Source organism: Manis javanica, chromosome 9 (assembly GCF_040802235.1).
Source record: "Manis javanica isolate MJ-LG chromosome 9, MJ_LKY, whole genome shotgun sequence".
Classification (NCBI taxonomy): Eukaryota; Metazoa; Chordata; class Mammalia; order Pholidota; family Manidae; genus Manis; species Manis javanica.
The window spans coordinates 15,366,178-15,392,066 of NC_133164.1; the positions used below are offsets into that span (position 1 = coordinate 15,366,178).

The 25,889-nt window shown below is 41.7% G+C and overlaps 1 protein-coding gene across 2 annotated transcripts in view; it reads right to left on the reverse strand.

The window, feature by feature from the left end:
* GPC6 (glypican 6) overlaps positions 1 to 22,388 on the reverse strand; it is a 1,055,520-nt gene extending 1,033,132 nt beyond the window's left edge. For both annotated transcript variants that reach the window (XM_037024937.2, XM_037024936.2), the window contains exon 1: positions 22,098 to 22,388. In XM_037024937.2, coding sequence (XP_036880832.2) covers positions 22,098 to 22,257 — 160 coding nt within the window. In that variant the 5' untranslated portion in view covers positions 22,258 to 22,388. The remainder of the gene's footprint in view (positions 1 to 22,097) is intronic.
* Between the last annotated feature and the right edge of the window lie 3,501 nt (positions 22,389 to 25,889).

Sequence of the window (25,889 nt, forward strand, 5' to 3'; positions counted from 1 at the left end):
TCATAAAAATTTCCTTCAGCAGCATAAGAAACAATACTAAGGACCCAAAGCTACTATTGGCTTAATACATGATAAAATAGATTTTAAATCTCACCTCTGATTTTCCCCAGAATGAACTCTATGCACCCCTGCTTCTTTGTGTCACAAGCTCCTAATGCAAAAACCAGGACAGGTGTATCTCACTCACTGGTCTCTCCTAGATCATGTGAGCTCAGCCTGGATGCAAAGGAGTCTAAGAAAGAAGGCATCTGATATTTTCAGTTCCTATAATAGTAGGTAACCTCTGGCTCCTATTAGACACAAAAGGATAAGGATAAGGGGGTTCAGACATCAAACAACTAGAATAATGATAATGTAACAGTACAGAGTTTCACATACGATGACTTAGAAGTGTCAACTAGAAACAGGTTATCACTTGTTCTTACTGGAAGATTCTAGAGCTCTCTCAAGGCTGGAATCATCTTTGCTACTTTTTACCTTTTCTAACAATGGAAAGTTAAGTGATTTATAATGTTTGGAAATAATTGCATAAAAAGCTACATGGTCCAATAATTGGAGAAAATTATTTTAGTTCTAGAAAAAGTTATTTTGCCTACGTGAAAAAGAAAGTTGAATGATTCTTGTAGTTAGTAGTTAAGTTGATGGGCTGTGGAATCTTCCTGGCTCAACTGCTAACCACCTGTTCCCTTGGACCAGTTAATTGCACTCTTTCTGTCTCAGTTTTCTCATCTGTAAAATATGAATGATAATATCCATGACAGAAAGATGCTCTAAGGATCACACGAGATCCTACAAGTAAAGAGCTTAAGGTAGCATATATAACATAGAACTCAATTAATATTCTACATTACTATTTATACTCAGTGGTTAAACATAAGGCCTATTTTTAACAATCCCACTATCATTTCCATGATTTATCTCGATTTCATTGAATTTCATGAAAAAGCAATTTTCAACAATACAGAAAAGTCACACATTTGGTATTTTCAGTAGTATATTGAATACATTTCATAGCAGAAGAAAAGAGAGCAGAGTCTGCTTTATCCTTTCAAAAATATCAGTGTAATAAGACCATTCCTCTCACTGTAAAAGTTGTTGTTCTACAATAATGATGTTTTTTCAGAAGCAAAGGTACAGAAAAGTTGCCAGGGTGCTCTCCCTCTCTCTCACTGAAAATCAGAGTGGAGAAAACAATGAATAATGTTTAGCTGGACCAGCTCTAAATATAAATTTTACTCTCTAACTTACTAATTTACATGGTAGAGAATATCTCAAATTCAGTCTCAGTAGGGTATAATTTACATGACACCTTGTACTATGTTCCCTCCTAGAGTGTGAACTCACTGAGAGCAAGGTGCTCTGACCTCATGGGTGCTCAGTAAAAATCTGTAGAAATGAAAGTGACAATATAAGTACTGGAAGTTAGCACATGCCCAGTAGTATATTGAATACATTTCATAACAGAGAATATACATAAGTTGGTCAAAATCTACATAGAATTTGCTTCCTAGGGATCAAATGAAAACCCAGGTCATTGTCATAATTTGCTACATTCAGTATAAGTGCACTGAATGCCTTCAGGGTGCTAGGTGCTGATAGCTATGCAAGGGTGAATCAGACATGGTTCTGATGTCTAGAGCTTATAGACTCATGGGAAACTAATCAAATACATCAGATATTTATATTTTATATTTTAATACAAATTAGAAAGTGATTACTGATCCAGTTGTTTAAGTAAAAATTGAAAGAGGTTATAGAAGGGAGGAATTATTCCTTTAAAAAAATATTTTGATGTTTCTTGTCCACAGGAAAGCCCTTTCAACTCATAGCATCATTAGTGTCTGTCCCATTGGTCCAAATGAAACAGGGAAGCTTCCTTCAGGGATTAGAAAACTAAATTTGTATGCCTTCAGCTCATAGTTGAAATGAATATTTAGCAAATAAGGCTTAGTATTAGTCTTCAACAAAACTTTGTTATTATTTACTGTGGTTAGCCTTGAATTCATACACACATACACACACACACATCACATCATTAACCTCCAAAAATACATTCTATGTACAAAGGCTTGTATTTCCCAGGTTAGGAAATTGGTCCACTGTCCAAGAAACAAGGTCCTAAAACTTAACTCATTGATGTTTCTGACATAGTGTTATCATCATTCATTCTAGATCAAGCATACAATTTAGAAAACAAACAGCAAACAAACAGCACCTTCAATTCTACAATTACTCTGTTAGGAAAAGTTCAGTGTACCCTAGGTTCAATATGTATGAAACAAGAATTACACAAGTTCAGAGCTTCACTCCCATGTGGGGAAGAAAATAAAATTTCAACTTTGTTTTAGAAGGAATTACTCATTTTTATAGATCAACTTAAAGAAAAACAAACTCTGGAGTAACGATTGCTTTTGCATTAGAACTATTTCTGGACCTTATTTCATCAACTACTGCATTCTGAAAAGACAGGTGTCCGCCACTGCATCTGACCCCATGCAGCAGTGTCACACTCCTCCCTGCAAGCACTGGGCCAGCCAGGCAGAGCCTCCTGTGACAGAGCCAAGCGACCACATTCTGGCTTGTCGTCAGCTCCATACATAAGGCTCTCTTGTGCCATGTTTTAAATGCTTTCATTTTAAAATTAGATTTTGATTTTTTTTTCTCAGAAACAGCAAAATCACTGTTGAGCTACCAATACAAATTTTACAACTTAATGTGATTTGCCTCCCTGCGTTTTTTGCAGATGTTACTTTTAAGAGAGAACATTTTGCTTTACATATGAGAATGGAGGCTTTTATTTAAAGGAGGGATCCTTCTGCTGGTTGTCCTCTGGCCATCCTCTCTTACTATTTTTTTTCTTTAGAACTTCAGAACTCGCCTAAACATCTTCACAGGCAAACTATGCAACCACACGAGTTTGAATGTTCAGTTTCAAACATGATAGAAAATATAGAAACTAACACAAAAATAAGCCAAGTCAGATCACAGAAGGCACAAAAACTAACTTAGCCTCACCTTTTCACCAACTAGAACAACTTGCTGCACCATCTACATAAGAAAATTAGTAAAAGGGATTCATAGCATGGATTGTTTTTAGCTTCCTACGGCAAAACAAACTGACATGCCACTTGATAATCAAAATATTTATATGTCTATTGACACATATCATACCCACTTTAATGGGGATACCTATGATGTCTATTAATTTTTTAAATACACAGCATAACTGTATGCTAATATCCTTGAAGGAATGTTTATATATGAAATGGTAGAATCATCACCATTTAAAACTACCTCTTCAGCAGTGATTCACATAGGTGACAAATGGAATTATTTCTCTTATATTTCTCTAGAAGTTTTATTAAAATATGGGATATAAAATAATTTGGGCTAAGTTATACCCTTGGGTAGTTACACACAACTTCCCAAGGACAGATGCATGTGCTATTGGCTTGAACAAAGATCAATTGATGCATCTCTGCAAAGCCAGAGTTGCGCATTTCTTAGGGAGTTCAGAGGGCGTGATCTTCTATTTAGTAGAGGAAATTAACTTTGCTATTTACTATTTAATTACGGTTCATCCATTTATGTAAAAGAATAATTAATCTTATAAAAGAAATAAATTATTCTAGTAGAGAAAAAAAGACACTTCCTAATTCTTGATTTCCTCTTACCTTCCCCCTACAGTGGTTACCTGCCCTCCAACCTTGCCTGCTTTTCCCACCGCTATCTCCGAGTGCCTTTATCACTCCATTCCCCACATCATGTTGAAAATAATCCTTTCAATAATCCTATACACACACCACTCTATGTGTGTACCTCAAGGGCAGGGAAGCTGTGGATGTTATCTTTAACCAAGTAATTACAAATAAGTTTTTACTGACCTGAACTGATACCATAAGTATGTGAGCCTAGGCAGTTAACAGCTTAAAATTGAATTCACAAAATTACAAGTGGTTCCTATGAACATTCCAGTGGCATAATTTATTATTCAAAGCCTCCATCGTAAATAGATCATTCCAAAGGTGGTACAATTTGATTGCTTTATCCCCAGGCCTGACTTTTTAAACTAACTTTCCTCTCTATCAATTTCTCTATCTCCTAGGAAATGTCACTGCAATTTATAGTACTCTTTACATTTAACTTCTCTAATCTTTTAAGGCATTTCAAAATTGCTCACAGTGATAGCTAAAATATGCCACACTTTGAAAAAACATTTTGACAGACATATACTTATATACTGAAGGTGCTTCAATGGGAGAAGCATTATGCTTTAAAATAAAATGAAAGCAACAAAATGCATATTCCACACAATAAAGTCTGGCATATACTTTCAGAAATTGATTTCCACTGGCATAAGCTAATATAACTTATCAGCTGGATTCTTTCCAAGAAAATACAAGGGTATTTTTATATTACACCATTTAATTTTGATCTTACTTAAAGTTGTCTGGAGGACCTGGCAAAAAATATCTCTTTATATTTCCAATCAAAGAGTAGTCACCTATTTGTTGGGTGCCTACTATGCACAAACAGTGTGTTCCAGGGAGTACAAATATGTATTTAAGTGTCTTTAGCTATCCCATGGGCAAATTTGGAAAACAAAAATTAAATGACTCATTTTAAATGACACACAACAATGTAAGAGTCATGAGAAAGCAGAATTAGATTAATTACCAATGAACAAACAAGTAGCACACGAGCATGGCAAAGAAGGAGAAAAACGGGGACTGGGTAGCCCAGGACACTGGATGTAAATTGATGGAGAAAAGTGGGGAGGACAGACACACTGTCAAGAGTATAGCAAATGAAATGAGACACAGAAAGTAAAGTGAGTTTAGTGAAAATGTGTTACAAATTTCTAGAAGAAGAGTGCTGGGAAGAAAGATAGTTTGAGTTCTTGAATGTCAAACCAAGATGGTTGGAATTTATTTTCAAGCTGTTGGAGAACGAAACTGACCTTTGATAGTTTAAGGCTTAACTTTAAGCCAGTGGCTCTCAAACTGTCATTGAGGGATGACCAGGGTCAGCATCACCTGGGCACTGGCTCCATCTCAGATCGACTCAATCAGAAATCCCAGCAGCCCACATTTGAACAAGCCAGCTGGCTGATTCTGATGTACACTCAAGTTTGAGAACCACTGGTTTAGACAAATTAAAATAATCAAAGCTAGATAAATCAGAGAAATTATTCTGCTGACAGTATACAGAACAGAAACCTATGAGAAGGGTATAAAAGAGAAGTTTCAGAGCCATTTCCAAGAAGAAGGCCAAAAAGAAAAAAATGCAAATGTTTTTAAAAGATTTGCTATTTGACATTTAACAGCATTTCAAGATCACCTTTTACCATTCTGTTGGAGCGTCTCTTAGAAGCTTATCATAAAAGGAAATTAAAAATGACTAAGTCTTAGAGTGGGAATTACAGCCTCCTAGGTTTCTCTCCTCTTCTGAATAAGAAATAAGGAGATCTCTCATCATGATACGTGTGTCAGGAGGAAATTGGGAAAAGGCAAGCTAACATTTCCTGGACACTTCTGCCAGGCTGTTCACCTGCATTATGCCACTTAATTGCCACCAAAAAATATCATGAGGGAGGCTCTGTTATCACCCTTTGATACTGATAAGGAAACTGGGATAAAGAGTTAAGAAAACTTTAAAATTATCAAACTGTAAGCATGACATCAACTGCCAGAAAGCCGGAAGATTCCCATATAAACAAATAATTAACATTAATCCCAGTTCATGTGATATTTAAGACCCTTCAAAAGTTTCCTAATGGGTTGATAATATGGGTAAATGCAGTAACCAAATTTTTTTTTTCATGTGAAACCTTCATAAGAGTGTATATCAATCATACCTTAATAAAAAAAAAGTTTCCTAATGGGGATAATATTTTGTAAATATTGAAACAATCCAACTATGTTTGTCCCTTGGTTTACCGTTTCCTCATAGGCTTCCACCTCCAAGGGGCTGGAAGTTCAGCACCTGACCTCGTTAGGAAGCAAGTCTCCAAACCTGGCTAAAGGGTTTGATTGAGGTCCAGCCAGAAGAGAAATGTCAGCAGCCCACCCCTGCCCCGGGGCTGTCTGCAAAGAAAGGAGGTAGAGGCAAGGCACTGGCTCCCCAAGTGAAGTTTCTCTTCTTTGAGTTTTCCATCAAGACAGATAAAGAAGGATTTCTGGCCCAAATCCTGTTTAGGAATCTGTGAAGAGATTACCTGGTGGGCTATTGGGCAACAACCTTTAAGTCAACGTGGAGGCACCGAGTGCTCAGAGGGAGAGCTACACGCACACCTGAGGGACCAGCTCTGACCCAGTGGCCCCTGGGTCTCTCCGGTGAAATTCAGAGAGCAGCTGGAGGAGGCCAAGGCCCCACCTTGGCAGGCGATCGAGCCTATAGGTGGGCCAGAGGCCAGGTGAGGGACAAGCAGGTGCTTCGGGAGGCCTACAGGGACAGAAAAGCCAATGCAGGGATGAATATTCCTGGAAAGTGGGTACCAGGTCCCTCCCAAGCTGCACAAGATCATATACTAACCCCAGACACCAGCAGCGCCCGGAAGATGGGAGAAGCCCAAGGAAACGCACTCTTGTCCTTTCCTGGGGAAGAGTCACTCCCGGGTCACTCCCACCCCCATCAAGAGACTGATTGCTCATCTGATATTTGTCAAAGGTGTACATAGCCATGATTATACGCCAGGCACTATTCTAGGAGCTCTATAATTGTTCATTTACTTCATGCCATCACCATAATGACAGATGGGGACTGTTACCTCTGTTCACAGATGGAAAAACAGAGGCTCATAGAGGTTCCAAAACAACCAAATGGTAGAGTCAGGAGTCAAAGCCAGTCTCTGCTTCACCACTACACAAGAGTCAGTATCCCACATGTTTAATCGTCACCTTGAAGGTTAAACTGATGACACTAAATTTCACACTAGATCACACTAAACATTTTCTTCTTATTGCGGAAAACCAGATGGGTTGTGTGAGTGGAACCAAGAGGGAGGAGGAGGAGGATGAAACAAGAAGGGGAGGAAAGAGGAAATTGCAAGCCTTTTCCCATCAGAGTTACAGTGTGTGTATATTTTCAACTTTGGAGAAAAAAAAAATGGTGGCAGTTCACATACTTCCTAAAGGTCCTTCCCAAAGCTTGTAAAACAAGCCAGTTCCCGGAGTGAGGAATCATGAGTCATCTGCGTGGCTGTTCTCTCACCTTGTCAGCTTAACCACTGGAAAGCTGCGGTAGGAACCACCGCCTGGACCTACATGAAATCAAGAAACATACTATTTCTCTTTATTTTTTTATGGAAAAATGTCCAGTGCAACAAGTGTTTTTCAGTTATGTTTAACTTTTTACCCAAAAGTCCACAACACTGAAATACTAACCTTCTTCAACAGACCAAACCTTAGTTTAAAAAGCCTTCCAGTTCACTATGCAGGGAGCACAGAGCTGCCTATTTGGAAAACTTCTCCCACCCTGATCAACAGGACAAAACGAACACTTGAAACTATAGAATGAGAAACCACAGGTAGGCTGGATAGATTTCTAAAAGTTAAATGTATTGTTTTCAGAAATATACTGTAATCTTTAGGATTAAAATGCCTTCGACTCACAGCATACGAGGCTGTGGAGGCTTCCTGAGGTTCTATTAATTATTTTTCTTCCCTGAGGAAACATTACCGAATGGGGCCACAGTTAGTGATGACAAGCTTTCAGTTCCTGAAGGGGGATAATATGGGACATGCAGCCCAATAAGGTGGCAGATTTGTGTCACCGACAATACTTCCTCTGACAGTTTGTTCAGTTTTCAATCTAACATGCCACTGAATGGGTCCTAGGATACGGTGTAGTACAATATCTGTAAAAAAATGATTCTTTCAGAAAGGGGTAAAAAAGGAACAGTGCTTTCTATGTTCACTATCCTTTACATCTGCTGCTCAGCTGGAAACACTGTTAAAAGGCCATTAGAACCTTAAGGTACCAGACCTCGAATGCTATGGAAGCCGCAGAGCGATTTGCTGTTTGTGTTAGGAGCATCAGCCCAGCCACTTCCTTTTCAAGGGCTGAAAACAGCTTCTGTCAGGAGCCGTGAAAATCAATTCCACAGTAACCAGGCTGAAATGTGGCTGAAGGTGGTACACCTATGGGCTGGAGCTGCGCAGCAGAGCCTCCTTCTGGGCATCCATGGCACCTTTCAGAAGTCCCAGACAGCGGCTCCCTGGCAGTGCCTGGGAGGTAATGAGCAACACGGGACTTCCAGGAACCTCCAGGCCTATCCCTCAGGACCCTGGTTCTCTCTGATGCTTAATTAAGTTAAAATAGGAATTGTCACCCTGAATGAAGATGGCTTTAGAAAATGTTGAACTTGGAAAAGCCTGCTCTTGCTTATTTGTATTCCATCTTTCCATTTTTCCTGATTATAGTATTTACGAGAGAGGCTCATTTCTTCCAAATAATAACCTTTCAAAGCCTTTCAAAATATAGAGGACTTTTTAAACTTTTTTTCCAACACAAGGTCATATATTTTTTAAGCCAAATATTTCAGAGGAATAGCGATGGTTTTGTCAAGAGTTGTACTATATACACTAATGGTTCGAAAAGTTAAAATTCATTTTAAAATATGTTACAAGTTTTTCAGTTATAGGAAATTGTTATTCCACTTACAGAATGCAACCTTGGTTACTACATAGAATTAAGATCATTATAACTATATTTCTATATATAGTAAACCCTTTGTTAAACTGAAAACCTTTGTGTAATTTACCAAGCATGGCCTGGATAAGAATAAATTGCCACTCTTATATCATAGCAATCAGCTTGTATTTATGCATGTGACTGCTCACAATATTTAAATTATTTATCTTTATACCAATAATCTAGGCTGAGAAACTTATTCAAAATTAATCTATTAAATTAATATAACAAAATGAAAAAGTATACTTTCATGTTTCTGCTGTGACTACTGATACACCTAACTTGTTTTATTAGGAATTTATATGTGATTGCACCATCATATTTTCTTGACTAAAATAGAAAAACCTGGCTTAAAATGATGTTTATATGTCTTGTACAAAACACATCATGAAGATCTCAGGTTTAAGAAATCTTCAGGTTATTTTTATTAAAAAGAGAGGAAGGTGGTAATAGAAAAGAGATTATTAATTGTAATTTTGTTGTGTATGACAAGATTTGCCATTTATAACCTATTTTACATTCAATTGAGACTGACCTTTTATGAGAGCCATGTGGTAATGTAAGTGAAATGAATATATTCTTTACTGCAGTCATATAAAAAGATTGGCCTAAGCTTTTAACTTAGTACTTGACCTCCTAATGTCTGAATACCCCCAAGACTGTGAAGACTACTGAATAAGATACCACATAATCAAATGAGTACTAAAAGCACAATAAAAGCCTTCCACACATTAGCACTTATAATGTAAAAATAACAGTACACTATTGTGGGTGAAATTGCAACATTTCCAGAATCTCTTGTCTGACCTTAGTGAATCTCCATATCAGTAGGTGTTTCCAAGGGGTGGAGAGCAGTAGGTCATCTCCATATCAACAGATAATTACAAGGGGGAGCGAGAGCATATCTGGAGCAGAGAGGTTGGGTGGAGACCCTTTTTTCTGCAGCCGGGTCCTGAGCGACACAGGCGAGCAGAAGTGGATGACTGCTTGTAAGCGATGAACGGCTTTCTCCCTTTATTTCTCTCCCTTTGACTGATTTTGGTTTCCGAGGTATTTTGCCCCAGGGTTTCCGCTCCCCCCAGAGTTACAACTATGTTTCCTAAATTCAGTGCAAATATATAGCTGGAGAAGCTGTCACAGATCAAGTAAGAGTGCTCAGGAGTCCTGCATGTCCAGATAACTAGTACTTTTTTATTACAAATTCTTATTTTCCAAAGAGACCTCCCACTACATCACAGATCATTTAAACTCTTCAAAAACATGTGTTAAAGCTTTTGCTATAAAAAAGAACAAAGGTAACAATGATTTTAAATTTTACCATTTTTTTAAGGTTGAAATCATTGGGACTAAGAACAAAAGCAGGATAAGCAAAATGCTAAAGCACAGGTTTTTTTGAGGAAAAGGTTAAGGCATATCATTTCAAGATATCTATAATATCTAAAAGCATGGTGGCTTTAAGTTCATTTCAAAAGTGCTATCTACAGACTTGGAGCTATTCTGGCCCATTAAGAAAATAATAATTGAAAATTATCTATCTTTTTTAGAAGACCTCATAGTGCTCTCTTTGCAAAGAAAATAGTTGCCTCAACTTCACTGCAGCCTTAAGAGGAAATACCTATAGCTCCCTGAAATGAGGAGCACGGGCCCCTGCCAATCTCAGCTGTCCTGGGGGGCACAGAAAGAGGTAGCCAATTTCTCAAGAAATCCATAAACTATAATAAGGCGCAAACACACTGACCGATGAAGCTTACAGGAGCGTGTATGCAGAAAGTTATGCTACATCTTTAATTAAATGTGTATAAAATGAAGAGTGGCCTGCTCTAAATGCAGTCTCCTTGCATAAGAGTCTAGAGGTCAGGAAAAAATGGTTAAATCTGCTTTGGGGAGGCTAGTGCAGGGAAGATAGCTCAAAGAGGGAGTAGTGGGGAGAGAGCAGGGGATGGAATTACTCTTGACCAGAAATCTTCTGAAAAGGACAGCAAAAAAAAATGTCCTTGGTACCTATAGAAAGTCTGTCATATTAGTAAAGAATTATAGGGATCCTACAGTGAAAGAAAATTAAAATGTTTCCCAGTTCCTCCTAAAAATCAGTATTGAGTTTCTCCCCTCCTCATGCAGATGTGCCCCCAGCAGCTGGGTCAGGTCCCTTTTGTTCCAGGCATGGATAGTTACGGATTGAACGGATCCAGTCACTCGCCTTCCCTCAGCCCCCTAGTGGCCAATGTAAATATCTGACGGAAGGCTGAGGAGATTAGGGGTGCAATTTAGAGCAGCAACACTTCCTGGGTAGAGATTCTTACCCAAAATCAAGGTGAAAAATATCACAAAATCAGTGCCCATATTTGACTGTCTACCCTGACAGAAAGAACCCTGTATTTAAAAACACACATAATAGATGTAGAGTGTGGCCCCCAGACTCAAAGGATAATGCTTGAACTGACAGTATTAGCGTTACTTGGGGAACTTGTTAGAAACACAAATTATAGGCCCTGCCCCAGAACAACTGAATCAGAAACTGGTGGGGGGGCAGGCATTTGTGATTAACAAGCCCTCCAGGGATTCTCATGCATGATAAAGTTTAGGAAGCACTGCTCTAAACCACTGGTACTCTTCTGGATACACATCAGAATTACTTGGGAAAATTTAAAAAGAAAGGAAGGCAATGAGGGAGGGAGGGAGGAGAAAGGAAGGAAAGACAGTGCCCCATTCCACACCAATTAAATCAGAATATCTGAACATGGAGCCCAAGCATAGGTTTTCTCTTTGTTTTTTTTAATCTAACATGATTCCAGAATATACCTATATGGACAAAATGGAAGTTCCCACAGCCAGGATCCTCACCTGACCCTAAATTACCTAATGATGTAATTGGCCTACTGCTAGGCCAATGCTTCCACACCCTAGGCAATAAGCTATTATTGACTGAGTCACTATATAAAGAGATCTGCCCAGTGCCCTGGGAGGAGGCAGAGATGGAGATGGATTATGGATCTGCAGACTGCTGGATGCACACGTGATTCTAGTGCTCGATCTACAACCTCTAAAATAAAGCCAGATAGAAACTCTTTAACCCCACGAATGTTCCATTGTCATTTCTTCATCTCACTGAATCCATAGCACACTTGTCTGGGCTGAAACCCTCAGGCAAAACACTCCAGCTCTTTCCAACTCAAAAGAACCAATTGTTAAATTTTCAGGAATTTTGTGAGTTAGCTGTTAATAGCTTGAAATTGGTCAAGATGGGAAGATTTATACCACAGAAAATGGCAAATGCTGCAAATCAGATCTCCTCTTCCCCTACCCCTGAAAGCCAACTGTGAGAGATTATCAGCTCACCTCTGGCCATTTGAGAAACACTGGGCTAAAGAGAATGCCAAATACCTAGTTAATTCAGATAGTCTGAGTAGTTCCTCTCTATGTCTCCATTACCTCTCAGTCCCTTGGATTCTTACTAGGATTATGAAGACTAACCGAACAGTTCAGTGGTCCTATATTGAGGAAGGTGGACATTGGCCCTTACTGGAGGGTATGGCTGTGCCTGGGCCAGCTCAACAGCCACGGACCCTTTCTTCTTGTTCCCGGCACAGACACAGGAGGCAAATCTGGAATCAGAAGGGTGGGAACATCTGCTGGGGGCCTTGTGAGGGTGGTCTGCCCCATCACTGAGGAGATACACATGGAAATAGCCCCTTGTTGTGCCTCTGGGCTTTAATTATAATGAGGCTTTGACTCTTGGTCTCCACTAGCCATCTTGTTTCCATGATGGAGCTGACCTGGTAGAAGGAGGATGGCAGAGCCCGAAGGTTAAGGAGAACCTGGGACCCTGAAGGCACTTCCCATGTTCTCCCTCCTAGAACTAACTGCTCGTGCTGGGACCTCTTCTGTCAAACAATGACTTTCCCTGATAGTGTAAGTCTGTTGACCAAGGCTTTTCTATGACCTGCTGCCAAAAGTATCTTGTGTGACAAAGATTATTTCAGGCAAGAGTTTCAACAACACGTCTTCTTTAAATCCTTTTTTGGAACTTCTAGGTAGTGGAGTAGAGTTTCTTTAATATTTTTCCTTTTCTTTATGCTCCTCCTTCTCTGATGACCTCATTCACCCCTTCTCTCTACTCACCCTCTTCTGGGCCCTAGACTTCCCGCAATCTGGCATCTAAATCAGCACACTGGCTGCCATCCTTCGCTGCCCCTGGACCTTTCGGGATCTCCTCTCTAGTCTATCCTGTTTCTGGTGCTTGGCCAATCTGAGACAATACTTCCGTCATGCTACTTCACTGCCAAAACTCTAGGAGGATGATCTGCTTCCTTCCACATAATGCCTAGGACTTCCAAGCCCATCAGAACTTCACCTGATTTGTTCAATATTACTTCTCATAAGTTCTTAACAGACCCCCCCTTGTATACTGCCCTCCACATACACCATTTTGCTCACACATTTAATCCCACCCCCAACACCTTCTTTTTTCATGGCCCTTCAGCAAATGCTCCCCATCCCTCAAGGTTCCTGTGATAGTGAGTTGTACGTTTCAACTTGACTGGCCTAAGGGGTGCCCGGATGGCTGGTCACACTGTATGTCTGGGTGTGTCTGAAGGTGTCCCTGGAAAAGAGTAGACCAATTCAGTCGAAGGAGTGACCATTGTGGTCAGTTACCAGCCAATCCAACTAGAACGAGAGGGTGGAGAGAATGCAAATGCCCTGTCTTGCTGAGCTGGGCTGCCCCTCTTTTCCTATCCTGGAACCTCAGCGCTCCTGATTCTCAGGTCTTTAACTCCAAGATTTATACAAGCTCCCTCAACCCCAGTCTCTTTGGCTCCAGATAGAATTACAAATCCCCTTTCTTGGGTCACCAGCTTGCAGACAGCAGATCATGGGCCTTCTTAGCCTCTATACCCTCAGGAGCCACTTCCTATAATAAATCTCCTCTTATATCTACATCTTATTGCTTTCTCTTGAGAATCCTAATATGTCCTATTAAAGTGTACCTCCTCCTTTCACAGGGTCAAAGAAGTCCCTTCATTCTATGATTCTTGTCATTATTTATATTCAATAATGATATTTGGTGCTCAAGCCACTGATGCAGCTTTGTTTCAATTTTGAGGAGTGGAGTAACTACTTCTTCATCTTGGTAAAAACTTGAGGTTTTCTTTTCCAGTGCCACAGACAAAAAACTGTAAGTTTCAAAATGGGCAGAGTGGATTACATACATTTTGATAATTCTATTTCTTCTGAGAGTTAATAATTCACCCTACCCTATTTGGGAAATTCCTTTCTCTCAGCCACACTGATACTCTAAACAGCCATCTGCTGGTTTTTATGATATTGGGTTTTGTTTCCACTAAAAAGCACACATAAAATATTTCAAAATATTCATATGGCCTTGTAAACTCAAGGAATGCTTCTAGGAATGGTTGCTTCTCTCTCTCCCTCTCACATATATACACCAGTCCCTATTCTTTGTCCATCATATAGTAGATGCTCAATCAATAACTTTTGATTGATTATTGGTCCTTTGGTGGTATCAGTTTTACTCCTAAATATTTCTTATCTTTATTGAAGTATACTTGACATACAATAGTCTCTTAGTTTCAGGTGTACAACAGCGATTCCACCCTTTTATACATTGCAAAATGATCACCTCAGTCAGTCGAGTGTTCTCTGTATCTGTGAGTCTGGGTTTGGTTTGGTTTGGTTTGGCTTGGTTTGTGTTTTAGATTCTGCATATAAGGGAAATCATGCAGTATCTGTCCTTCTCTGACTCATTTCACTCAGCTCCAAAATGTTTCCCAAACCTTTCTGCTCTACTCCACTTGCACAGTCACCGCTCTAGTCAAGCTAACATCTCTTTTTCCAGTACCTGCTTTTGCTCCGCGCCAATCTGTTCTTTACAGAACAACCAAAGTAACGCTCAAAACCAAGTCCAATCCCGATAAAACACTTCAACAGCTTGTTACTGCTCTAGGCTAATGGCCAAAGTCACCATAGTGAGTTCCAGGATCTCAGGGCCAATGAAGGAAAGAGACATGACCGTGAGGTGGCAGTAGGACACAAAGAGCGTCCTTCGGGTGGCACTTAGGTTGCATATGAGGGAGCAGTCCCTCACAACATGAGACCTTCCAGAGCTCACAGAGGGGCCACTACTGGGAGGGGGAAGAAGTTAAGGGACCTCCCAGGAGAGCAGGGGCGGGGTGGGGGGTATATCTAGCCTCTCTCGCTCAGCCATAAAGTATAGAGAGCAGCAGCAACTTGGAGCCCTATCAGTGGCCCAGGTTCATCTTCTGAGTGGTCTAGATTTGTATTATCAGGGGTCCAAGTCCCTCTTAGCAGGACTAGCAGACATTGGGTGCAGTTTTTCAGGGTGCACAAAAAAGGCAGGCTCTAAATAATCAAAAATCTTTAAGCTATGTTTAAAACAACTAGATGTGTAAAAACCTCAGATTAGCACCCATAGGCTTATCGCTAAGGGTCCAGGCCAGTGTGAGAAAGAAGAGCATGCAGGGGCCACATGCAGGGGCTCCCTCAGGGTCATGCGAGCAAATCATCACCCCGGGCCCTCAGGCTCTTCTCCTGGCTCTCTCACACCCATTTCCCTGCTGACTGGCTGCTTCCCCTAGGTTCTGGAACTCCTCTCATACTGTTCTTCCCAAAGAGGTACTGGTCTTGTACTCATGCTTCTGAGCCCACTGTTCTTCCTCTAGGAAGCATGCCCTGATTCCATGTGATAGATCAGGTGCTGCTATGAACCACCATCACAGGTCAGGTACCCTTGTGCTATGTACAGATCTCAGCCATTCACTGTCAATGGTGCTTCCAATTTCTGCTATCCTGTTGGGATTAAAATGTCTTGGGGCCCTACACCCAGCATGTAGCACAGTGAATTACTCAGGGTCGGTACACAAGAAATATTTATTGAATGAATTAAAAAAAAGAATGTCTAAAGGAAATGAAAACTAGCTTATAAAGATAATAACCTGGATAATGTGTAAATGTGGAATCAAATTCTATTTTCTTTGTTACTAACTGGTACATTTGTTTAAAAAGTATTTTTCATCTCTGTCTTGCCAGTGGGTTTCAGCCCTGGGCAAGTTTACTCTCAATTTGATGAGACTGAAAAATGACAGTGGAAAGTTCATGGGGTGAAAGGGTTTATATCCAACTTTATTCCCACGGTGGCAGGTCACTCACTAGAATCCCGTCCACTCAGAGCGAGTCAGCATGCAGCAAGCTCATCTCTGCCTCCAGACCTCTCCCCTGCAGCCCAGAGCCCTGGGCGGAGCTCTTTACAGAGTCAATTAATAATGTATTGCCCACATGTGTAGTGAGCTAGCCAATCGGGGTCAGGTGAGAATCCTGGACACGGGAACTTCCATTCCCCCCACCAAGGCCACCTTATTAAAAACTCTTGAATAGTTCCATCTGGGATCATAGAATTTTTAAGCCTTTTACCTAAGACTTAACTATAATGGAACACTTTATTTACAAATATGCCTTCCCAGAGACTCAATTACACTTGCAAACAGTATCAGGTAAATCACTGAAAACTGAGTGATACTGGGAGAATGTATGAAACTATGAAACTATTTAAAGTTGAATTGTGTACCAGTTAAAGAAGTAAACAGAGCAGTTTGTCTGTAAAGGGATATTAAGCACCAAGTTTCAAAATGAATATTGAGTATTCTGTTTAAATTAGCTAGACACCTCTAAGTCACCATACTGGCCTTAGTAGAAGTCCTCCAAGTGATGTGAATTAAGGAGAACAACAGGCGTATATTACTTTTATGGGCTTGAATATAAGTTAAGATTCAGCTAATAAATGATCTTATCATCAATTCCTTTACTACAATTTTTGTAATCAACTCATATTTCTATTCAAATCTAGCGACTGACTTGTAGGTCACTCTGGTTTAAAAGAACTCAGTAATTCTGTATTTTGTAAGTGTTCATAAAACCCACCCATGCTTGTGAAAGAACACTAGTCAGCCTCTTACATAAATTATGATGGAGTTTTTATACTATTATATTTTAAGGAACATAATGCTGTATATTTCAGATCCCTTTTGATAGTGGTCTACATTTCTACTCACAAGCTATTATTACAGTGTAGTACAGCTAAAAGATGTGAGTTCTATGTAAAAAAGTATCGGTCAGCTCAAATGAACTGTTGCTCTCATTGGTAACATATTATCCTCTAATTAAATCGGGTAAGATAACTCTGCAAAGATCATTCTAAAATTAATTATCAAATAAAGATTTAGCAAGAGGCATTCCTAAATAACTCAGATTTTAGGTTGCTTTGATACCTGGAATTATAATGTGATGCTTTTAGAAATCTAGTGAAAACAAAAATCATAAAAACAAAAATTTCAAGTTGAGCTAAATCATTTATATCTCACATTGTTGTTCTTTAAAAATATTTTAAAGACATCAGCTAACTCAACAGAGGACAAAGGGATCAGAAATCTGTGAAGCAGGCCAAGAAATGGAAATAAAATAATTTATCCCAAACTATTTTTGTGTTATTTAATGTGTCTGTAATTGAGGATGTTTAATGTGTCTGTAAAAGAGAGTTGCCAAACACTGATTTTCTGTTTGTTAATGTGATAGCTACATGCAAACTGAAAAAAGGTATGTTGACAGCAAATGTAGTAAATAAGTTGGTTTGCTGGTAAAGCAGAGGGAGGAAGGGTAGCTTCTCTGGGAAGACCACTAGAGAAAAGCCTGTTTGGACAAAGGCCAGGTAAAATGAAGCTGTAGATGAAGTGAAGGTTTCTGTGGCCAGGATTCTCACCTGGCCCTGGTCGGCTAGCTCACTACACACATGTGGGCAATGCGTCGTTATTGACTCTATAGAGCCCTGCCCAGTGCTCTGGGCGACACAGTGGCACAGCTGCAAGGCTGCAGGAGAGCAGAGCAGAGGCTGGAGTGGTGGCAGCACCAAGGACGGAGGCCAGAGGCAGAGACCCACTTGCTACATGCAGACTTGGTCCGAGTGAACAGGATTTTAGTGATTGACCTGCCTCCATAGAAATAAAGTTGGGTATAACCCTTTCACCTCAAGAACGTTCTACTGTCATTTCTTTGGTAACATTGAATCCATAGTGAACTTGCCTGGGGCTGAAATCCATTGGCAAGACAAAAGCATTATTTATTTTCAAATTTGAAAGCAATAAAGAGGGACTTAAAAAGTAAAAAAGTTGCTACTGTATCGGCAGAGTATAAGAGAAAGTTGTTTTCTATAATTTTAGATTTTGAGATCTATTTTTAGATTTTTGAGATAAACTGATACCAAAGAGATGGGAGTTTTATGCTTTCTGAACATCCAGCTGTAGCCCAACTCTCAAAATACCTGAGGCGAAAAAAGGGGCAAAGTAAATCCCTTAAACAGTGTCAGCTTTTTTTTTTCCTAATCTGCGGAGATAAACTTTCCTCATCTGTCCACCCCCTATGATAACCTCCTACAGTAAACTTCATTGGATTTACTCAATATTCCAATAAGCCCGGTACATTGAAAAAACCCAACACGTGTTCTTTAGTTTTCATCTTTTATATAACCACCTTGATATGATAAAATAGCCAGGAAAATATATACACTCACGGACAATTTAGTGGTGGTCGTAGTGTGTAAGGCCAATTCCTGAGAACATAAAATCCAAATTCAAAGTGATTTTGAAAAATCAAAGATGTTGCAAGTAACAGAAAAATATTGAGTATGAGCTGTGAGGGAATACATATGGTGATTGATAATACCAAGCTATATGCATATTGCATGAGGAAAGAATTGATTTTGCATGCACTCATTGAACAAATATAGAATGGCAGTGGGCAAGGTTAAGTCGGTGGAATCCAGTGTTTGGAGTGAGCCTTCCCAGCTGCATCATCCTTGGGCAAGTTAATTAAGTCTCTCTGTTGCTCAATCTTTTCATCTATAAAATGGGGATAATAGTCGTATCTACTAAGTTATTAGAAGGAGTCAATAAGGCAATGTTTAAAGTAGATAGTTTTCAAATTGGTGTTAAGCACATGGTAGTTTCTGTGTAAGGGACTGTTAACTAAAGTTACATTAGATAAGCAATGAAAAAAGTGAATGTGTAGGCCAATAAGCCACTGTTAGTCAGCTAAAAAGTATTATAATTAATGACGCCAAGAAGGCTCAAAGCATAAAGTGTGGCACAGTTAACATAAAACATTTCCTGAATTGCCCAGACTTTTAAGCAGATGCTCTTCAGTTCCTTTAAAAGTTTAGAGCTCTCAAGATGAACTGGGTTGGAAAATGGGATATTAACTGCTGTTCCAAGAAAGACTAGAATGTTTCATTCTAACTTTTGATCAGTGTAACAGTCCTACCAAAGAACTTGAAGATCCATTAATCAGTATCTTCCCAGTAGACAGAATGGGAGAAAATAAGCAAGCACACAGTGAAGGCTTTTTGGCTAATTAACTGGACACATTGCGATGCAACAAGAATTAAGTGTTGCTGAGAGGGGCTCAAGAGTCTACTCCTTTGGAGGTCTTTCAAACAAGGACAGATAGTCTATTTGATCTGCCTGGAATGGTTGGAAATCAGGGCTGAGTCAAGATTAATGGTTCAAACTGCCCCTTGAAGGCCTCCTCCTTCCCCAGCACTCTCTGAGAGAAGAATTTTATATATTACCCATCACAGTCCCTCATCTGTTGAGTTTGAAGAACTCTCTTTTATCCTAGAATAGAAAAGGGCAACACTATTTCACAATTGTGAGTTCCCAGTAAAACTTTAATAATGTCATGATGAAACATAATGTCCTTATTACTTCTCAGTTATTTTACCAGGCAGCTACCTGCAAAATACCTTTCAATTAGAAACAGCTCTCATGAATCAAAATTCTGAACAACAGTTCCTTTAAATTCATGTTCCCTGACAGACTGTTGGCATATGCGGTTTCTCAAGCAAACCATTAAAAGTCCAAACAAGGCAAAGGATGAAAGGGAATTTAAAGAAAGGATAACCACCATATACAGATAATTAAATGTACAGAGTATCAGGGTATCAGGAACTAGAGAGAAGAGAAAAAATTTGTTCATTTAATAACAGGACATATTTCCTAAGTGATTATTCCAACAGCAGTTGTGACACTGAGTAAAGTTTACTTAGAAAACCTGTGCTGTATATCCTTAATATACAATTATCTTTCAATTCATTGATTTTCCTTTCAGATGTGCCTATGACCCCATAATAAACTGCATCTTGACAATTTCCACCTACATCAAAGGACCATGGTTAAGGCAAAGTCAATAGTACCCTTAGTCCTAGAAAGAGTTTAACAAACGTGCATACATTTTAGAAATCCAGAGCTAACTAGCAAGCACTGAAATAAATTGTCAGCAGGGAGGGAAATGCAAAATAAATAAATAAGCAAATAATTTTTTAAAACCCTATAGTTAAAAATCTACAAAAGGATTTATTTTAACCACTGCAATTGTTCTCAGGAAAGTAAATTATAACTACAGCAATTACTTATACTGATAACCTTATCTTTGAAAATAAGATTTGCATTATGCTAAAGATGAACTCTAGTCTCCTGAAAGTCCCATTATCCGTTAAAGAATACTAAAGCAATTTTAAAATACTTAACTATTTTCTTCCTTGAGATATCTTATCCGAAGTCATGTTGGGAAATATCTGTGTGTTTAACAGATAGAGTTTGAAAAGGCCCAGATACAGAGGAAGGAAAGTTTCAATACCTAGAAGAAGTAATCCATACTATAAACCTTTTAAAGGTTAAATTCCCAGAGACTTGGGGAGAGGGGGAAAGAGGCAAAGCTGATCCTTATCAATTAATTAAAAAGAATGAAATAACAGTAGACAAAGAAGGCAAGTTCACAAACTTAAGGAGCTGTGGTCATAGTCGCTCTCCATCCATTGATTAACAAATGAAGGAATTCTGGAAAAGGGAGGAGAAATGACAGCATAGAAAAGTGGTCTTATAATTCACCACAGGTTTCGCCTTCGCCTGGCTGGCTCTGTCTGGCTCAGAATTTTAAAAGGCTCCCTCGTTATACTGCTCTGCGCTGTGAGCGTGATATATGGGCTATTTTTCTTTTCAACGCTTAAATTTACATAAGTGTGTTAATTTCAGCCTAAGTAAAAACCCGCACTTGTAGAGTGTGCCGCTCAACAGTAATAAAACAGCAAATCCACTCCGCATCGAAATAGTGATGTCTTAAGACATCTGCAAAATGCTTCTCCCATCGACCGGCTCTTTGGCTAAACGCAGAGAGGCTGGGGGAAATTCAGCGTCTTGATTTGACCAGCTGGGGTCACTGAGGACTTCAACTGGCGGGTTTGAGCAGCCCGCGCACTCGCAGCATCTCCTGGCCGCCCTCTGCTCTGTTCTCTCGCAGCCACAGGAGTCTCTCCCCGACACGTTTCATTCACAGAGCCCCAGAGAAGCTCGGATTCGGTTGGAGCTAAAAGCCGGAAAACACGCACCCAGGCTGGGCTCAAGTTATTGGAGACTGAGCGCTACCCACACACTGGCGCCGAGAAAGGGGGTGGGGGCTGTCGGGCGCCCGGGGGAAGCACACTAGCGGCCCGGCTCGCGGGGGACACAGGGTGCGCGGACCCCGAGACGGATCCACCAGGGAGCTACCCGCTCAAGTTGGCTCAGCGTGCACGGGCGCGCGAGCGAGGCCGCGCTCAGCCCGGGGCGCCCCGCGGGGTGGCTGGGGTGTCCCCTGCTGCACGAGCGACCGAGAGCAACCTCGGAGGGGCTGAGCCGCCGTAACGGCAGAGCCCGCCGCAAATGTGCAGCGGGCAGCCCGCGACCGCCCCACACCAGCCCGGAGCTGCCGACGCTGGGAGGCCGAGTGCCCGGGTGGGGAGGCTCAGCCTCGCGTCCCGCCTCCCCGCGGGACCAGGAGAGTGGGGCGAGGGGCGCCCTCGGCGGCTCTCCGCCGCCCCCGCTAGCGCGAGGGCGGGAGCGGAGAGGGCGCCGCTCAGACTGTGGCGCTGGGCTAACTGCGGCCGCACTTCTTCCAAGTTTGCCCGAGCGAGGGGCGGGGAGTGGGCGCCCCACTCGGCGCCCTGCCCTCGAGCCGCGGCCGCCGCCAAGCGCCCCGGACTCCCCGGGCCGCCGGATCCCACGGCCAAGGGGGCGCCAGGGCGCGGGAGCCGCGGGAAGGAGGGCGGGGGAGGGCGCTCCCGCGTGTGCACACAATGAGGCAGCCGAGACGCACCCCGTCCCCCGCCGGAGGAGCCGCGGCCGCACGGCCGCCGGGCGCGGAGGAGGCGCGGCGCCCCGCGGAGCCCTGACAGAAAGTGAGCGCCAACTCCTCGGCAACAGGGGGGAGGCGGTGGGCGGAGGGCGCGGGCGGCCGCCGAGGGCTGCAGCCCGCCGCGCCGCGCCGCGCCGCGCGCCCGCGCTTACCTGCGATCTCCTGGTAGGGGATGTCCGCCAGGCTGAACCCCTTGGCGCCGTACGCCTGGCGGACCTCGCCGCAGCTCCGAGCCTTCACGTCCGCCCCGGCCGGGCGGGAGAGCAGCAGCCCCGCGAGGGGAAGAATCACAGCCCCGATCCAAGAAGGCATGGTGCAACATGCAAATCCAGCTCGGGAGAGCCCAGGGCCCGTGCGCTCTTCACCTTGCCCCTCCAGCCGAAAGCCCGCCAGAGCCCGCGGCGCGCTCCTCGCCGCTGCCCAGCGTCACCCCCTTCCGCCAGCCGAGGGGCCGAGCTGCGCAGCCCTCTGGACTGCGCTCAGCAAACTTTTATAAGCCAGATGGAGGATGGCAAGCCAACCAGGGCCGGCTGGGAAAGCAGCCGCGCTGCTCCTCTAGCCCCCGGGATCGAAAGCGTTGCAATAAAAACGAGAGAGGGAGGAAAAGAAATGTTTAAAAAGCCACCATGGGGGTTCCGAGCTGCGATCCGAGTTCCGAGGCGCGGGATCCTAGAGCGCTGCGAGCTCGGCTCGCCGGAGTGTGCCGCGAAGGTGGGGACGCGCGCCGGCTCTCCCGGGAGAGAGAAGGACCGGCGAGCGCGGGTGTGTGCGCGCGGGGGTGCCGGTGCGAGCGCGGGGTGCTCGGGATGTGTGTGCGTGGAGGTATGTGTTGGGGATATACGGGATCCAGGGGAAACCTCAGCTTCACACAGGCTGAGGGAGCCTGAGAGAGTCCTCCTGAAATAGGAAGAGAGAAATCCTGGAGACCGACACGGGAGCAAGAGGGAAGGAGAAAGGAGGGGAGAGAGAAACGTGCTACAACGAGCACAGCCGAAATTCAGAGGCAGAGTCGCAGGCAAAACCTGGACTGGATTTCCTTCTCCTGGGCAGAAGGGAAAAAAAGAAACGTTCCTAAGCTCTCATTCCCTTAACTTCCTGCGTGCCGCCGATCCGAAAGGCTACCTTTAATGACAGAAGTAATCTGGAAAGATAAAGTATTTTTAAGTAATTAATTTCTGTTATTAAACTGTACTTTTGTGGACATAAAAGGACAACGGAATTCCAATTGTTGCTCTAAATATGAGCAGCAATTCATGACCTAGTGAAACACAAAGCCAGTGGTAGACAAAACCGTACAGGGAACCCCTGAATAGCAGAACAAATCCCCTGTCTGTCTCTTTTCTGGCTTTGTTTGTAATATTCTTTAAAGACAGTTTGTACACGCATTAGAGACCAATATTTTCTTTTAATTTTTGGTTCTGGACTCGAAAATGCCCTTTTTCAGTTTCAAATATACAAGCTTGGTTCAGAAGTCATTATGCTAAGGTTTCTATTGTAAGATCAGCAGGAGAACTATGGAGAACTACAACAGGAAAGCAATGGAAAAATGAGGGCAGGGGTCAGCGGGTGCATGAAGATACTGGTGGGGGGGGGGGAGTGGTGTTTTCTTTGTCTCTAAATGCTCTCACTTACATATAGACTTCACATTTTCTTCACCTTAACAGTATTCTCTAGTGAGGAATCAACTCACTTTCTTCTTCCTGCCTTACACTCAAGTGCAGGATACACTGATTTCTTATTGGCTTTGTTTTGTTTTATGAATAAAACCAAGCAAAGTTATGTGGCTGAGCCCCAAGCTCCTGTGACTACAGTTAAGGTGCTTAAGTCCAAGACAAGAAACAAGAGAAAATAAAAGATAATGCTTACTCACTTGCATGACCATATGTATTGAGATCAGCACATTATTCAGAAGTTACTATAGTGTCATGTCCAATTTTATGAAGCTCACCTATAAAGATACCCATGAAGATATTTTTCTGATGATGGCTGTTAATGGCCACAGTGACTCATGGAATTGAAGTCATTCTCTTTGTTATAACCATCACTGTCCTGGAAGTCATCTTCATCATCACAACACACTGAGCACATCTTCCTCCTCTCTAATGAATTCCTCCTTTCTTCACCAAAAAAGACTATCAAATTTAAGATCAAACTCATTTAAGCTATAGAAATATTTTTTAAATGAGGTGGTCTTATTTACAAGTTGACTTTTTCTTCTTCAGAACTCCATGGCTAAGCATTTCTGAAAACAACAGTCATGCAACATAATTTTTTCTCTTAGAATTTTGGCACAGTTTTTGCCTTCAGGATACTACGCTAATGGCAGACCTGAAGTCACTGAACTTATTTTCCTCAAAGTCTGGAACCAAGATGAGAACAAAAAATACTCTAGGTCTTTGTGAACAAAGGATAAGATGGGTAGAACTAGAAATTGCTGTAGCCAATTATTTCAGTCATTATTTCTGTGATATTTGACATGTCCTTCAAACATCTGTTTCTATCCCAGCCAATGACAGGCATTCTGCATTCCAGAGGAAGGGAGTCAATGCACACATACGGTATCTTATCCTCTCACAACTGGGACTCTATAATTTACCCTGACCCTACCAGTATATAGCAGATAATGCAATATTAAAGGATATTTGAGGTGGAGAAAGAATGGGTAAACCATAGTATATGTGGTTTTAATTATTTGAAAATCAATCAGTATTTCATGAACATTCATTGCAACTATACAGAGCTAGCTTAGTGTATATAGCTCCTACACTAACAAAATGACTTCAGGATTTGTGACAAGGCTAGTGGGTGGAAAGAATTATAACTTGATCAAACATAAATCAATTAGTTTAATCCTATCAGGAGGTTGAAACAATGTAGAGTAGGTTTGTGAGCTCCTTTCAGACCAAAGAATTCAGTAGCATGCTGTAGCGGTGCTCCGACCCCTGCCTGGTCCTCTTGCTGGGTGATGCAGCACTGGTGAGAGTGGTGAGATACACAAATATTCCAGCCAAGGGCACGAGTAGACCCTAGATGAGTTGTTGGAATGAGCATTAAATGTCATGGAAATTCATAGAAGAGGACTGGAAAAAGAGAGCTTGTGTTAAGAAGAAGAAGTTCACCTTTGGGTAAGATAAAAAGAAAACTTAGCTAAAGGATTTGCCCAGCAATGCTACTTATGTTGTATATAATAGGGGGCGAAAAGTAAGAACATTACAGAACATCTAAAAAGAGGAGGCGGGCAAACAGAAGCAAGAGAAAGGTAAGTAGGAGAAACTCCTCTGCCACAGTGGTTAAGGGTTCAGGTGATTGAGGCCGGAATAGAAGGATCATGAATGGAGAGAAGGTGAAGATGAATTTTGCAGAAAGGATTAGCATGATTTGGTCCTTGGTTCAATACTCACCCACATATACAAATTATTAAAAAGTTCCTTTCAAATTGTGAGTCTCATTTGGAAAATATGGTATATTCATTAGGACAATAAGACTTCTTGTTTTTCATCCCACTTTCATGTCCCAGTCTTTCACAAACACGTTTGGGCATAAAATGAATGGAACCTCAGAGACTCTGAGTTGTAGAGAGAAAGAGACTTTGTCTTAAGAAGCAGCAATAGTTGATAATTAAGCAAAGAAGCCCCTGTCAGTTGTCTACTCCACAGCGATCAATCAGTTCTTCTCTCTTGCCACCTTAAGCCTTATTTTGGGGGATGTTGTGCCAACATCAAGTGACAAATCACAACTGACCTAAGCCATCATGGCAAGCCTTTTTCCCTGTCCTATCAAACAAAGTAAAGTTGGGCATAAGACTCATTTCGGGCCAATGAGTTGTATGGAGAAGATTTCAAAGAGACATATTTTTCCTGGTTAAAGGCAAGAACGTTAGGAGCAGGAAGGTCTTTTTGCTTCAGCCTCCTGCCTTTTGAGAACTAGTTGTCCATCTTGTGACC